General features: G+C 48.2%; 1 protein-coding gene across 1 annotated transcript; it reads right to left on the bottom strand.

Annotated features, from left to right (window-relative positions):
• Positions 1 to 3482: 3482 nt before the first annotated feature.
• On the bottom strand, positions 3483 to 14519 carry L3HYPDH (trans-L-3-hydroxyproline dehydratase). Its single transcript, XM_077323959.1, has 5 exons — positions 13914 to 14519; positions 9653 to 9822; positions 7567 to 7689; positions 6089 to 6226; positions 3483 to 4903 (listed from the first exon to the last, which is right to left on the bottom strand). The coding sequence occupies exons 1-5, from the start codon at positions 14455 to 14457 to the stop codon at positions 4778 to 4780; spliced, it is 1101 nt and encodes a 366-aa protein (XP_077180074.1). The 5' UTR covers positions 14458 to 14519; the 3' UTR covers positions 3483 to 4777.
• Positions 14520 to 14547: the final 28 nt, after the last annotated feature.

Raw genomic sequence — 14547 nt, 5'->3', positions numbered from 1 at the left:
CACTTTGAGACTCCTTTGGGTAGAGAAAAGCGGCATATAAGAACCAACTCTTCTTCTTCTTCAGTAATCTCAGGGCTCTCTCAGCCTCACCTCCCTCAAAGGGTGTCTGTTGTGGGGAGAGGAAAGGGAAGGCGACTGTAAGCCACTTTGAGACTCCTTTGGGTAGAGAAAAGCGGCATATAAGAACCAACTCTTCTTCTTCTTCAGTAATCTCAGGGCTCTCTCAGCCTCGCCTCCCTCACAGGGTGTCTGTTGTGGGGAGAGGAAAGGGAAGGCGACTGGAAGCCACTTTGAGACTCCTTTGGGTAGAGAAAAGCGGCATATAAGAACCAACTCTTCTTCTTCTTCAGTAATCTCAGGGCTCTCTCAGCCTCGCCTCCCTCAAAGGGTGTCTGTTGTGGGGAGAGGAAAGGGAAGGCGACTGGAAGCCACTTTGAGACTCCTTTGGGTAGAGAAAAGCGGCATATAAGAACCAACTCCTCCTCTTCTTCAGTAATATCAGGGCTCTCTCAGCCTCCCCTCCCTCACAGGGTGTCTGTTGTGGGGAGAGGAAAGGGAAGGCGACTGTAAGCTGCTTTGAGACTCCTTTGGGTAGAGAAAAGCGGCATATAAGAACCAACTCTTCTTCTTCTTCAGTAATCTCAGGGCTCTCTCAGCCTCACCTCCCTCAAAGGGTGTCTGTTGTGGGGAGAGGAAAGGGAAGGCGACTGTAAGCCACTTTGAGACTCCTTTGGGTAGAGAAAAGCGGCATATAAGAACCAACTCTTCTTCTTCTTCAGTAATCTCAGGGCTCTCTCAGCCTCGCCTCCCTCAAAGGGTGTCTGTTGTGGGGAGAGGAAAGGGAAGGCGACTGGAAGCCACTTTGAGACTCCTTTGGGTAGAGAAAAGCGGCATATAAGAACCAACTCTTCTTCTTCTTCAGTAATCTCAGGGCTCTCTCAGCCTCGCCTCCCTCAAAGGGTGTCTGTTGTGGGGAGAGGAAAGGGAAGGCGACTGGAAGCCACTTTGAGACTCCTTTGGGTAGAGAAAAGCGGCATATAAGAACCAACTCTTCTTCTTCAGTAATCTCAGGGCTCTCTCAGCCTCGCCTCCCTCAAAGGGTGTCTGTTGTGGGGAGAGGAAAGGGAAGGCGACTGGAAGCCACTTTGAGACTCCTTTGGGTAGAGAAAAGCGGCATATAAGAACCAACTCTTCTTCTTCTTCAGTAATCTCAGGGCTCTCTCAGCCTCGCCTCCCTCAAAGGGTGTCTGTTGTGGGGAGAGGAAAGGGAAGGCGACTGGAAGCCACTTTGAGACTCCTTTGGGTAGAGAAAAGTGGCATATAAGAACCAACTCTTCTTCTTCTTCCAGTGTGTCTGTTGTGGGGAGAGGAAGGGGAAGGCAAATGTAAGCCCCTTTGAGACTCCTTCGGGTAGAGAAAAGTGGCATATAAGAACCAACTCTTCTTCTTCTTCTTCTTCTTCTTCAGTAATCTTAGTGCTCTCCCAGCCTCCCCTCCCTCACAGGGTGTCTGTTGTGGGGAGAGGAAAGGGAAGGAGATTATAAGCCACTTTGAGACTCCTTCAGGTACAGAAAAGCAGCATATAAGAACCAACTCTTCTTCTTCTTAAGTCATATCAGGGCTCTCTCAGCCTCACCTCCCTCACAGGGTGCCTGTTGTGGGGAGAGGAAGGCGATTGGAAGCTGCTTGGAGACTCCTCCTGGTAAAGAGCAGGGTATAAAAGCCGATTCTTTTTATCTTCTCTTCTCCCCAACTACCCATCTTGATCTTTCTGAATCGCAAAAGTTCCTCCCCTGCCAAAAATGTTGCTAGTCTTTAAGGTGCTCCAAGACTCTGGCAGTTTTCCTGCTGCTAACAGAACACACAGTTTGGTGTCATGTTTCAGAGCAGGGGTTTCTAATAGGGGGAACCAGCTTGGATCACACAGATGCAGCCAGCCTCTGAGCCTCTTCAGTTCTCCTAGAGCTCTCCCAGAGCTCTCTCAGCCTGACCTACCGCCCAGGATGTCTGTTGTGGAAAGAAGGTGCAGCTGCTTTGAGACTCCTCCTGGGAGCGAACAGCAGGGATAAAAAGAACAGCTACCCATCTTGATCTATTTGAAGGGTGCTGGGACTTAGTCTTTTGTTGTTAGTCTTTCAGTTGCCCCTGGACTCTGGCTCTTTGCTGCTGCTGCCCACAGACTAAAGCTACGATCCATCTTGATCTATTTCCTTGGAAGTGACCCTATTTACTCCCACCTCGTGATATAAGGACAGATGGACATGTTCTAGCTATATCTGAAGAAGTGAGTGGTGAGTCACAAAATCTGACACAAATTTCGCTACTCTTTAAGGTGGACTCTTGTTCTTTTCTGCTGCTACAAACTCAGCTGCCCAGCTTGGTCTAGAGACCAGCACAACAGTCTTTGCCACACACTGCCTCATCCCCCCCCCCCCAGGAGCTAAAGAACAACTCCCTTAGGCTGGACTAGATGACCCAGGAGGTCCCTTCCAACTCTATTATTCTGTTTCTATTCTAAGTGGCAAAATCCACCTGCAAACCATTGCTGAAGTGGATTGAAACAGCATTATTTATCCTTAGAGAAAGTGCCCTACAGGAATCCCAGTTGCAGGCCAGTTCCTCTCATCCTCCAAGGAATGAAAACTAGTCCTGCTTGATGGTGGTCCCCAAATCCACTATGTAAAGACAACACAATATGAAGAAAAACTTTATCCAGTGCTTTGAGAGCACAGACAAGTCATAGAAATACTGCAAAGTTTAACAAGCTGTAGGAATGCCACTGGGAATTCCAAATCCAGCAAACTCCTGTGGTCCTTCCTTAATCTTTTTAGTTTCAGGAGCTGTCACTCTGCAATGAAACTATGAAGACATTCATTAAGATGTGAATATTATCTAGACTAGAGGCCTCTAGGCACTTGTGCAATAAAGGTTTTGTTGGGGTCCACCTAGGAAGCATTCATGAGCAAAATGCAGGATTTACAAGTTTCTTGTTTGATTTCCAGTGGCGTTCTACAGCTTCACACTTTTGGAGTATTACAATGTTGTGCTTCTGCTTTCAAAGCACTAGATAAAGCTTTTCTTCAAATTGTACCTAATCTTATTGCGTTGTCTTTACACAGTGGATTTTGTTCTTTTGTATACCTGTGTTCCATTTTGCATTTTACGGTGGTTTCAGCCTGAGAGATTCTATAGCTGCCAAGGGATGAACTCAAGAACAGTACAGAGGGTAACTTAGCTCTAACTAACTGAGTCACATTCCCTTCCCTGTTCTACCCCATACCCCCCTGTAGAGCACCTGAAGTGGTAACTTATACCCTCCTCTCTGGCATCTCAACTGATTTCCTATAGAATCACAACATATTATCACATACATGAGGCAAACGGGTGACAGATTGTGCTAGGCTAAACTTTCAGAACATCTGAGCTGTCACTTTCCAACAAAGGTGCGGTGTTAAGACCTGAGCTCATGTCTTGAAACAAAATTGCAGGATGTATAGATTTTATTATGAAAGTAGTAATTATCTCACTCTATAACATTATTGAGATACCACAGAGAGATAAAAATTAACTACTGAAGTATTACAATACTGGTCAAAACTGTTAATGTAGACATGGAAGCAAAACAATCATTAAATATAACAATTTTTAAAAAAATGCAAAACTAAACCCAAGATTATTGAAGTAAAGGAAGCCACAGAATTTAACGGAACGCAAATTCAAGACAGATCCATTTGGCAATAAATCTCATGCTGTGTGGTGGATCTCAAAACTGAGCACTAGTCGTTGCAGATAGAAACAAGCTCGGGTGGTGGTGGGTTCTCCATCTTTGGAGATTTTTAAACAGAGGCTGGAGAGCCATTTAACGGAGAGGCTGATTCTGTGAAGGTTCAAGGAGTTGGCAAGTTACAGTGGATGAGCGATAGGGTGGTGAGTGTCCTGCACAGTGCAGGGGGTTGGACTAGATGACCCAGGAGGTCCCTTCCAATGCTATGATTTTATGATTCAAAATTCCGTCTAAACATCCGGAAGAAGTTCCTGACAGTTACAGTGGTTTCTCAGTGGAACAGGCTTCCTCGGGAGGTGGTGGGTTCTCCATCTTTGAAGATGTTTAAACAGAGGCTGGAGAGCCATCTGATGGAGAGGCTGAGTCTGTGAAAGCTCAAGGGGGTGGCAGGTGACAGTGGATGAGCGAGAGGGTTGGGAGTGTCCTGCACAGTCCAGGGGGTTGGACTAGATGACCCAGGAGGCCGCTTCCAACTCTTATGATTCTATGCTCCTAAGCTCTTCTGTTAGCAGGGCAGCCACTAAGCAGAAAACACTTCTCACTTGCCTCTTCATGAGTTACTGGATTTGGTTACTGGATTCAACAGACTGCAAATCCCACTGCTTACATTGAGTTTTCTATAACATACTTTCTGGCAACAGTGAAGGAAAATGGGAAATTTGCATATTGCCAAGATTTGCTGCAGCACAAATCCGAATATGAAGCCAGAGAAAGCAGACAGCCCATACATTAATGAAGCCAGAGTGTGATTTCAGATTACGCACTTGGTAGAGTCCATAGAAGATAGATTTGGTAAGATTGCCTATTACTGGAAGACAAGCAACTCCCAGAAGCAATGTCCAGTTTGAAATCATCTTCCTTGTGCATATTTTCAAACAGAGGCACCGGCTGCCAGAAATTGAACCTGGGACCTTTACCTACAAAGCATGGGCTCAACCTTTGAAATTTAAGGCATCTTTTTGATCAAAGTTTCTAGAAAGTCTGAAACGACAATCATTTAAGAAGAAACCCATATTTCAGGGGGTCGTTCTCCTCCAGAGTGAAGGTCGATGTTCCGGTATAAAAGGATTCCCCCGAGACTTCTACTATAACAGCCTTGTGGTCACCACTTTTCGTTTCCTGAGTTAAGAAAAAAAAAGGGGGGAGAGATTGATTAAATAGGAAAAAATATTATTAATTGGTTTACTGTGGTAAAAGCTTTGTGAAGCAACAACATCCAGCTATATAAGATATATCTGTGTATCTGAGGACGTGATTTACGTCTTAAGGTATTTGAACACTGGGTGCATTCAAATCCCCTGGACCAGATGGTGTGCACCCACAAGAACTCAAAGAAGTTTTTGGTGAGTTTGTGAAACCTTTGTCCATCATCTTTCGGACTTCTTGGAGGACTGGAGAAGTGCCAGAAGACTGAAGGAGAGTGAATGTTATCCCAATCTTCAGAAAAGGGAAGAGAGATGACCTGGGAAGCCACAGGCCAGTGAATCTGCTGCAGGGAAGATAATGGAGCAGATTTTAAAGGGGGTGAGCTGCAACCACAAGGGGGGAAAATGCACAGTCGAGAGTATTTCAGCAGTGGAATGGGCTGCCTAAGGGGGTGGGGAGTTCCCCCTACTGGCAGTCTTCAATCAGCGGCTGGACAGATCCTTCTCCTGGATGCTTGAGGCTGATCCTGCACTGAGCAAGGGGTGGGACTAGATGGCCTGTGTGGCCCCTTCCCACTCTGGGATTCTAGGAGTCTAGTGCAGCAGTGGAAGGGGCTGCCTAAGGAGGTAGGGAGCTCCCCCTCACTGGCAGTCTTCAAGCAGCGGCCGGACAGATCCTTGTCCTGGATGCTTGAGGCTGATTTGCACTGAGCAGGGAGTTGGATTAGATGGCCTGTATGGCCCCTGCCAACCCTAGGATTCTACAATTCTATATTTTCTGCTTTAAGAAATATATATCCTTTGTTTTTCAAAGAAGTTTCTGTTCCTGCCAAGTAAGTCTGGATTGTCTGTGAACCTTGAATTGGTTCTGGCTGGCGGTGAACAGACGCTTTGCTTCTAGTGGCTATAATCAGACCTCAAAAAAGGAAGCATGGGTTAAGTTTGGGGCTAGCACGACACCTTCCTGCCACTAACAAGTTTCTTATCTAAAACAAAGCAGGACATGTGTAAACCGGCATACCGTGGATCTTTATTTATATTTATAGCCAACCCTCTTGAGCCATTCAAGTTGTAGTCTCTGGGCATCTTGAGAGCCACACTTTGGCCGCCCTTGGGGTGGTCCATCAGGGCAAAACTTCTCTATACGGTCCCAGCTTACCTCCAATGCTTTCCCAGTGAACAGGGAACCAGTTGTGCTGCTTCTGAACGTCCTGGTCTGGCCCAGCTGAATGAGGCCTTTATGGTATTGCAAGGCGATGCGTGCCGTCACACCTGACCCGGTAGGGCTTCGGTCGACCTGGTTGAGAAAGAAACGAGCTGCTGTGTTTGGAGTGTCTGGAGGGCACAAAAGTGAGGTCCAAGCCACTGAGAATCAGTGGAATTTTCTGTTCATGTCTGTTCAGAACTTTATTTTAAAGTTTATTTTAAATTCGTTTATAATTGGATTTATAGGACTTGCCCTTCTTGGCCTGCCATCTCAAGGCAGCGTATATCTTCAATAAAATCTGTAAAAAATCTCTAAAACTGGAGTCCCATACATTCTATCACCCACGTTGCTCCAGCTCGTTAGTCGCCAGAATTAGATGGTACATCTAGTTTAAAAATCTGTTAAACATTTGTCAGGTGATGTGACCATATATGGTCATGTCAACCCACCCTCCCCTCCCAAAATGGCCAGTGATGGGCCTGGAGGGAGTGAGAAGGGGAGGGGCTTGGGTGGGCTCAGCTTCCCAACCATATTCTGCACAATCACCTCACTTCGGGGGTTTCTCGAAGCCTCAAGAATGTTTCAGGGTTTTGTCAATGGTACAAAAGTGGAGAAAGGCTGGTCTACTCAGACTGGCAGCACCTCTCCAGGGTCTCGGATGAGATCTTTCACATCCTCTCCGACTCAATTCTTTTAGCTGGAAATGCCAGGGATTCAACCTGGGGCTTTCTGCCTGCCAAGTAGGTGCTCTAGCATTCAGCCCCGCCCCCACCATTATTCTCCCCGAATCCTTATGGCAAGGCACCACTAGAATTTCTCTTGCACACAATGGAAAAATGGGCAAATGAGAACAAGATTCAATTTAATAAAGATAAGTGTAAAGTTCTGCATCTGGGTCAGAAAAATGAAAAGCATGCCTACTGGATGGGGGATACGCTTCTAGGTAACACTGTGTGTGAACGAGACCTTGGGGTACTTGTGGATTGTAAATTAAACATGAGCAGGCAGTGTGATGCAGCGGTAAAAAAGGCAAATGCCATTTTGGGCTGTATCAACAGGGGCATCACATCAAAATCACAAGATGTCATAGTCCCATTGTATACGGCACTGGTCAGACCACACCTGGAGTACTGTGTGCAGTCCTGGAGGCCTCACTTCAAGAAGGACGTAGATAAAATTGAAAGGGTACAGAGGAGAGCGACGAGGATGATCTGGGGCCAAGGGACCAAGCCCTATGAAGATAGGTTGAGGGACTTGGGAATGTTCAGCCTGGAGAAAAGGAGGCTGAGAGGGGACATGATAGCCCTCTTTAAGTATTTGAAAGGTTGTCACTTGGAGGAGGGCAGGATGCTGTTTCTGTTGGCTGCAGAGAAAAGGACATGCAGTAATGGGTTTAAACTACAAATGATAAGTGGGCCATACTGTCCTACCTGTGCATCTGCAAACACACAGATGTTGCTTGTCGGTTCCTCGCTAAAGGCATCCTTTCCATCAGTCAGGATAGTCCCATAAAGGAAGCTCATGTCTTCGATGACAGGGTGGCGGACGTTGAACTAGACAGAAAACATATTTAACGCTCTTTATTAAAATATATATATATCACTTGTTGTTGTTATGTGCGAAGTCGTGTCCGACCAATCGCGACCCCATGGACAATGATCCTCCAGGCCTTCCTGTCCTCTACCATTCCCTGAAGTCCATTTATATATCACTAGACATGTGCAAAAATATATGCCGCTGTGGTACGGTCCCTTCATTACTTAGATCTGCACAATTCCACCACCACAATGCACTCAAGAAACCAGGGGCTGAATTTACACCTCCACAGAATAGTAAATAGTCAGCATCACGGAATAAAATTACAAATCTCGATGCTGGCCAAATACTTCTTTGTTTGCTTCCAGTTGCCATCTAATAAGTCAGATATTTGCTCCATAATTCTCTGTCTTTGTGTATACATTGCCCTACCAAGGCAAACACAAAGGATTCCCTTAAAGGTTTTCTACAGGGCATGCAGGTTGCCAACCCCCAGTTTTCTGTCCCAAGAACTATCACTTTGTTGTAGGGCAGCGAGGCAATTAAGGGCATGCCAGATCCGATGGGACCCCAGTTAAGCCGGGAAGTGAGCAGAGGGCCAAGTGCAAATGCCAGAGCTCTGGACTACTTTGTGCTTAGCAATTCCTCCCCTCCCCCAATCAGGAAATTGGGTGAGGAGGCAAGGGAGCCAAGATCACAAGACAGCTGGAAGCATTTCATTTCATCCAGTCTTTGAGAGTTTCCTTGATTTCTTTACTGCTCCAGCTTGGTGTAGTATAGTAGTTCTCAACCTGGGGGTCGGGACCCCTTTGGGGGTCGAACGACCCTTTCACAGGGGCCGCGGCAGGGCAGGCTGGGGGCGTGACACACAACAGCCTTGCCGGGTAGATCGAGATAGAGTGTTCGTCTGTCTGGAGCAGCGGAAAAGAGCGATATTGGCAAGGTGGGACAAGAGGCAGAAATGAACTGAGAAACCCTGGAAAAAAACCAATTTACAGACAATCGTGAGAAATGGATCTTCACGCCATTGGTTGTTTTCAGTTTAATTTCTGTGAAAGGTCCCTTGCATGATTTTATGGTTGGGGGTCACCACAACATGAGGGACTGTATTCAAGTGTTGCAGCTTTAGGAAGGTTGAGAACCACTGGTGTAGTGGTTAAGAGCAGCGGGTTTAATTCCCCACTCCTCCACATGCAGCCAGCTGGGTGGCCTTGGGCCAGTCACAGTCCTGTTAGAGCTGTCCTCAGAGCAGTTCTCTTAAAGCTCTCTCAGCCCCACCTACCTCACAGGATGTCTGTTGTGAGGAGAGGAAGGGAAGGCAATTGTAACCCGCTTTGAGACTCCCTCTGGTAGATAAAAGTGGGGTATAAAAACCAACTCCTCTGCTTTTCTTCTCTTGCATCCATCATCCATTTCCCACTCACAGTCACGCCAAAGTACCAAATTACCCACAAAGTAAATTACTTTGTTCAATATTACCTCTTTCTGGTATTGATTGGCTTGATTTACAAGCATAAAAAAAAAAAGAATCAGCTGCCCACAAGATACAGATCTGGAGATTTAACTAGTGATATGAAGTGACCCAGTTAACTTCATTAGCAATAACTTCATTATGTCTGCCTGAGATCAATTTGTGTTATGTACATGGCAGTCACTTGCCTTCCAGAGGGTCTGGCAGGTACACTTTTTTGGGGGGGAAATGGATCGTTTTGAGTCACATAGGGCAGGGGTAGTCAAACTGCGGCCCTCCAGATGTCCATGGACTACAATTCCCAGAAGCCCCTGCCAGCATTTGCAAAAAAAGAATGCCCTGCGAGCATTTGCAAAAAAACATTTGCTGGCAGGGGCTTCTGAGAATTGTAGTCCATGGACATCTGGAGGGCCGCAGTTTGACTACCCCCGGGATACAGTTTGCTAAAACATGGACAAAAAACAGTCAGCCATGTCGAGGCCTAGCAATCTGCGGAAGCCTGACGGTACCTGGGCCTTCGCCGCTTCGGTCACTGCAGATGCTGCATCGACCAGATCCCTCAGCTTTGAGGAACAGACATCAAGGCCCAACTTTTCAGCGCTGAGAAAGGCGTAAAAAGCACCACCATACGCAATGTCAATCACCACTTTTCCGTAGCCGGGGACATCTACTGTTAGATCTGAGAATCGAGCAAAAGACAGAACCCCCAATTTATTTTGTGCTTCGTCTCCTAATGTTGCTTGAGCTTCATTTGTGCTCAGATACAACCCCCTCCCAGCACACTATTATTTGCAGATGTGTTTCCTCCTTATGGTGGAAGAAGTGAAATCACTACACCTTTGAAGGTGAAAGAGGGGAAATAAATTTCTATTTTTATATCCCGCCCTTCCGAATGCTCAGGGTGGATAACAATACAGAAGAACCAGTCAAAATATGAAATCATATACCCATAAAACATTTTATATTTCAGTAGCCCCCAACTAGTTTGAGGGTGGTCAAATCCTTGGAGGGCAAGCTCTTCCCTCAGTTTCCAGCTGTGAGGCCAGCACTTCCTGATAGTCCATCAGAGCCTTGACTACAGGCCTGGTGGAACAACTCTGTCTTGCAGACCACGAGGGACTGGTTAAGATCCCAAAAGGCCCTGATGTCTCTCAGCAGAGCGTTCCACCAGGCTGGGGCCAAGGCTGAAAAGAGGCTCAATCCTCACATCTCATCTCATCTGCCTCAAGTGAAACTTAACAAGAAACTTTTCCATGAGATTTATGTGTTAGTTGGATCAGGCAGCTGGTTAAGGCAATATAATTTTTGCTGTTTAAAGTACATCATATTAAGACACTGAAGGTGACCTAAAACGGCAGGTAAATACAATATAGCAATCAGCATGCAGTGCTAGTTCTTCCCATAGCCCAGTCCATCCTGGAGAGACTCCACCATCCCAGTACTTGAGAATTCTAGAATCATAAAGTTAGAAGAGACCTTCTGGGTCATCTAGTTCAACCCCCTGCACTATGCAGGACACTCACAACCCTATCGCTCATCCACTGTCACCTGCCACCCCCTTGAACCTTCACAGAATCAGCCTCTCTGTCAGATGGCTATCCAGCCTCTGTTAAAAAATCTCCAAAGATGGAGAACCCACCACCTCCCGAGGAAGCCTGTTCCACTGAGACACCAATTTACCTGTCAGGAACTTCTTCCGGATGTTTAGATGGAATTTCTTTTGAATTAATTTCATTCCATTTGTTCTGGTCTGTCCCTCTGGAGCAAGAGAACAATTCTGCTCCATCCTCTATATGGCACCCTTTTAAATAATTGAAGATGGTTATCAGATCCCCTCTCAGTCGTCTCCTCTCCAGGCTAATCAGACCAAGCTCCCCCAAGCTTTCTTCATACGTCTTGGTCTCCAAACCCCTCACCATCTTTGTTGCCCTCTTCTGGACACGTTCCAGTTTGTCTACATCCCTCTCCAACTGGGGTGCTCAAAACTGAACACAGGACTCAAAGTGAGGCTGAACCAGAGCAGAGTAAAGCGGTACCATCACCTCCCGTGATCTGGACACGATACTCCATTTGATACAGCCCAAAATCCCATCTACATTTTTAGCCACCGAGTCACACTGTTAACTCATGTTCAATGTATGGTCTACTAAGTCTCCTAGATCAGTGGTCCCCAACTTTTTATCACCAGGGACCGGTCAACGGGGGGGGGGGTAGTCTTTTGCCAAGGGACGTTGCCGCCGCCCGAGCCCCTGCTCCACTTGCTTTCTCACTGGCACCCCTGACTTCCTGCCGTCCACTGGGGGGAGTTGCCAGCAGCAGCTGTGCAGTGCCACGCCGAGGGGGAGCCCCAGCCCTGGCAGCCGCCGGAGAGCACCAAAAGTGAGCTGGCGGCAGACTGGCAGGGCAGCCCCCGAGGCAACAGCCAGGAAGGAGCTGTGGCCCGGTACCGACTGATCCACGGACCGGTACCGATCTCCGGACTGGGGGTTTGGGACAGCTGTCCTAGATCATTTTCGCACATATTACTGCCAAGACAAGTCACAAGAAACTTTTCCATGAAATTTGGTTATTAGTTAGCTCGGGAACTGTTAAGGCAAATAAGTTTTGCTGTTTAAGATGCATAATGTTCAAAAGATAGTGAAGGTGACCTAAAACAACAGGTAAGTAGAATATAGCCAGTGCTAATTCTTCCTTTAGTTCAGTCCATCCTGGGGAGACTCCAGCATCCCAGTACTTGAGAATTCTGAACACAAAATGGTTCAGATGAAAGTCTGCAGATGAAAGTTAATGTAACACACTACTAACTAGGTCAGCTGTGAGAGCTGGTGTAATACAGAGAAGCATTCCTTCCAAGGTCCAGAGTAACAGCTAGAGTAGCATTAGTCATAAACTTATGCGTGTTTGGGGGAAAAAAGTAGCTCACATCCCACCAGTTTGAATGTTTAGAAACTTTAGATGTTTAGATGTACCAGGTTAACTGTCCCGGTTTCTCACAAAGGATATTTTGGTTAATAAAGGTGCTAAGAATTCAGTTAACGATCTTTAACATGCCACACACCAGAAACAGCAGACAGGAAGCTCAGGCAGGATAAAAATCATAAGCCAGGGGTCCCCAACACAATGCCCATAGGCACCACAATGTTTTAGACAGTGGGTGGAAACAGGTGGTCTTTTGCCCATCAGGGCATTTGATTGGCCAGCAAGGACCCAATTGGCTGTGCAGATTTTGAAGAAGTTGCTTCTAGCAGCACCTGCCACCAGCACGCAAGGATCTTACTGCATGACTGAAAGCAAGCTTTGTGTATACAATGAAAAATTTCTAAACAATATTCCCATGACTCAGGGCCTGTGCCTGAAATGGCATAATTTTGTGGCTTGTTGTGCCCCTTGCAGCAGCCGTTCTCTGGATCGCTCCACCTTCAGTGGCTCCACCTTCAGTAGCAGCTGTGTCAAATTCTCAAGGTGCCTGTAGGCTCAAAAACTGTTGGGGACCTTTGGGTCGTGGTGAGCACTGAGAACAATGACAGTAGAACACAGCCAGTAAAAGTAAATTAATATCTGACAGAAAGAACGGATCAGAAACACTTGAGGGCTGTTGATGACATGGCAAAGAAACTGATTTCTGAAGCTGTGGTGTAAGCCCCAGTAAACTTGGTAGACCTGATTCTTGCATGCTTAGGATTTTGTGGCAGTGAGATACACGTCAGAAAAATTAGACTAAGAAGGAGCAAGTAGTTAGAACACGGAGATATGGAGTGCAAAGACGCTTAAGGCTTGGCTGCAAATAATCAGGGAGACAAGACCATGTCAGAGTGGTAATTCAGACAAGCATACAGCAGAGGGGGGTAGAGAGTTATGGACGGAGCCACAATGGGTGTTTTATTCACAGTGGTGATGCTCAGCCTTATTTAAGATTTTGACCCCTGAAATAATTTTTCAGCCTTCAAGGAGCCCTGGAAACTATTTCTGGTGGAATAGATTCCGACAAATAATCAATTTGAAAACTGCTTTATACCAGATGCTGTTCAATTGTGAAAGTTCACTTCTGAGAATGAACGTGTCAATTCTCTAATTTACATTCTGGAACAGGCAGGACGCTCGAGCTGAGTCTGTGCTGGTTCGACACCAGATCATTATTTCTAGCCCTGCTGGGGTTTTTTCCCTGGAAAGCAGCAGGCTGCGTATTTCATCCTATTTTGCCCTTCACAGTTTTTCGACGTTCAACCTCCAGGTGAGGCCTGGTCCCAATTCCGCACCCGTCGGAAAATGCACTTCGAAAGCAGAAGATTGTGTTCTGCACAGGAAAATCACACTGAATGGCACGCAAACACATTGAAGGCGCATTGTCCAGCGTGTGCATACTGGGCCTAGGAAACCTTCCCAGAAGGCCTCACTTTGAATCCTGTGTTCAGTTTTGAGCACAACTGGGACAATTCGCTTTCAGTGTGCTTTTGTGGCTAAATTTCCCTGCTCGGCACTGGATAACCTACTTCCAAAGCGCGTGACCTAGGGGCAGTCAAACTGCGGCCCTCCAGATGTCCATGGACTACAATTCCCATGAGCCCCTGCCAGCGAATGCTGGCAGGGGCTCATGGGAATTGTAGTCCATGGACATCTGGAGACCCGCAGTTTGACTACCCCTGAAAGCGAAACGGTCTGCATTCGGCTGGTGTCAAGGCCTCAAATCACCGAGAACTGGCAGCCCTGCTCCCCGGGCCTACCTCGCAGGGCTCCAGGGAAGGTTCCCCCCTGCCCAAGCCCGGCGGCTACCTGTGGCGGCGGCGAAGGCGGCCACGCTGCGGAAGCGGACGCGGCTGGCGCTGCGGCGGCCGTCCCAGGCGGCGTGGGCGAGGACGGTGCCGCAGGGGCAGCGGAGGGCGACGGGGACGTCGTGGGCGGGGGCGGGCGGCGGCGGGACGAGGCCGGCGTCGAGGGCCAGGCGGGCCAGGCAGAGGACGGCGTGGCCGCACATGGAGCTGGCGCCCTGGCAGTGCACGAACAGCGCCCCGGCCGCCCCTTCCTCCTCCTCGGGGCCGCGCACCAGCAGCGCCCCGTACATGTCGCCGTGGCCGCGCGGCTCGTGCATGAGGAGGCGGCGCAGGGCGTCCAGCTCGGGCGAGGCCAGCAGGCGTCGGCGCAGCGCCAGCACCGACAGGCCCGGCTCCGGCTCCAGCCCCGGCAGCCCGCCCGGCAGCACCACCCGCAGCGGCTCCCCGCCCGCGTGCATCTCCACCGTCCGCACCACCGGCCCGCCCGGCGCGCGAGGAGGCAGCCAATCCGCGCCTGCGCACCCAGCCCCGCCGCGCGCCGCCATCCCGCGCCCTAACGGTTCTCCGCCAACGGCCGTAACGGAAAAACTGCCGCGGCCTGCGGGGCGGCGATTGGCCGAGGGGGAAGGCGTGCT

This window comes from Paroedura picta, chromosome 2 (assembly GCF_049243985.1).
Source record: "Paroedura picta isolate Pp20150507F chromosome 2, Ppicta_v3.0, whole genome shotgun sequence".
Lineage (NCBI taxonomy): Eukaryota > Metazoa > Chordata > Lepidosauria > Squamata > Gekkonidae > Paroedura > Paroedura picta.
This window is presented reverse-complemented; position numbering and strand designations above follow the sequence as displayed.

Coding starts and splice junctions, on each gene's coding strand:
- L3HYPDH (XM_077323959.1), bottom strand. CDS start 14,457: ATGGCGGCGCGCGGCGGGGCTGGGTGCGCAGGCGCGGATTGGCTGCCT. Junction 9,823..13,913: donor CGCCTTCGCCGCCGCCACAG/GTAGCCGCCGGG, acceptor CTCGATTCTCAG/ATCTAACAGTAGATGTCCCC. Junction 6,227..7,566: donor GTGTGTTTGCAGATGCACAG/GTAGGACAGTAT, acceptor TTTCTCAACCAG/GTCGACCGAAGCCCTACCGG.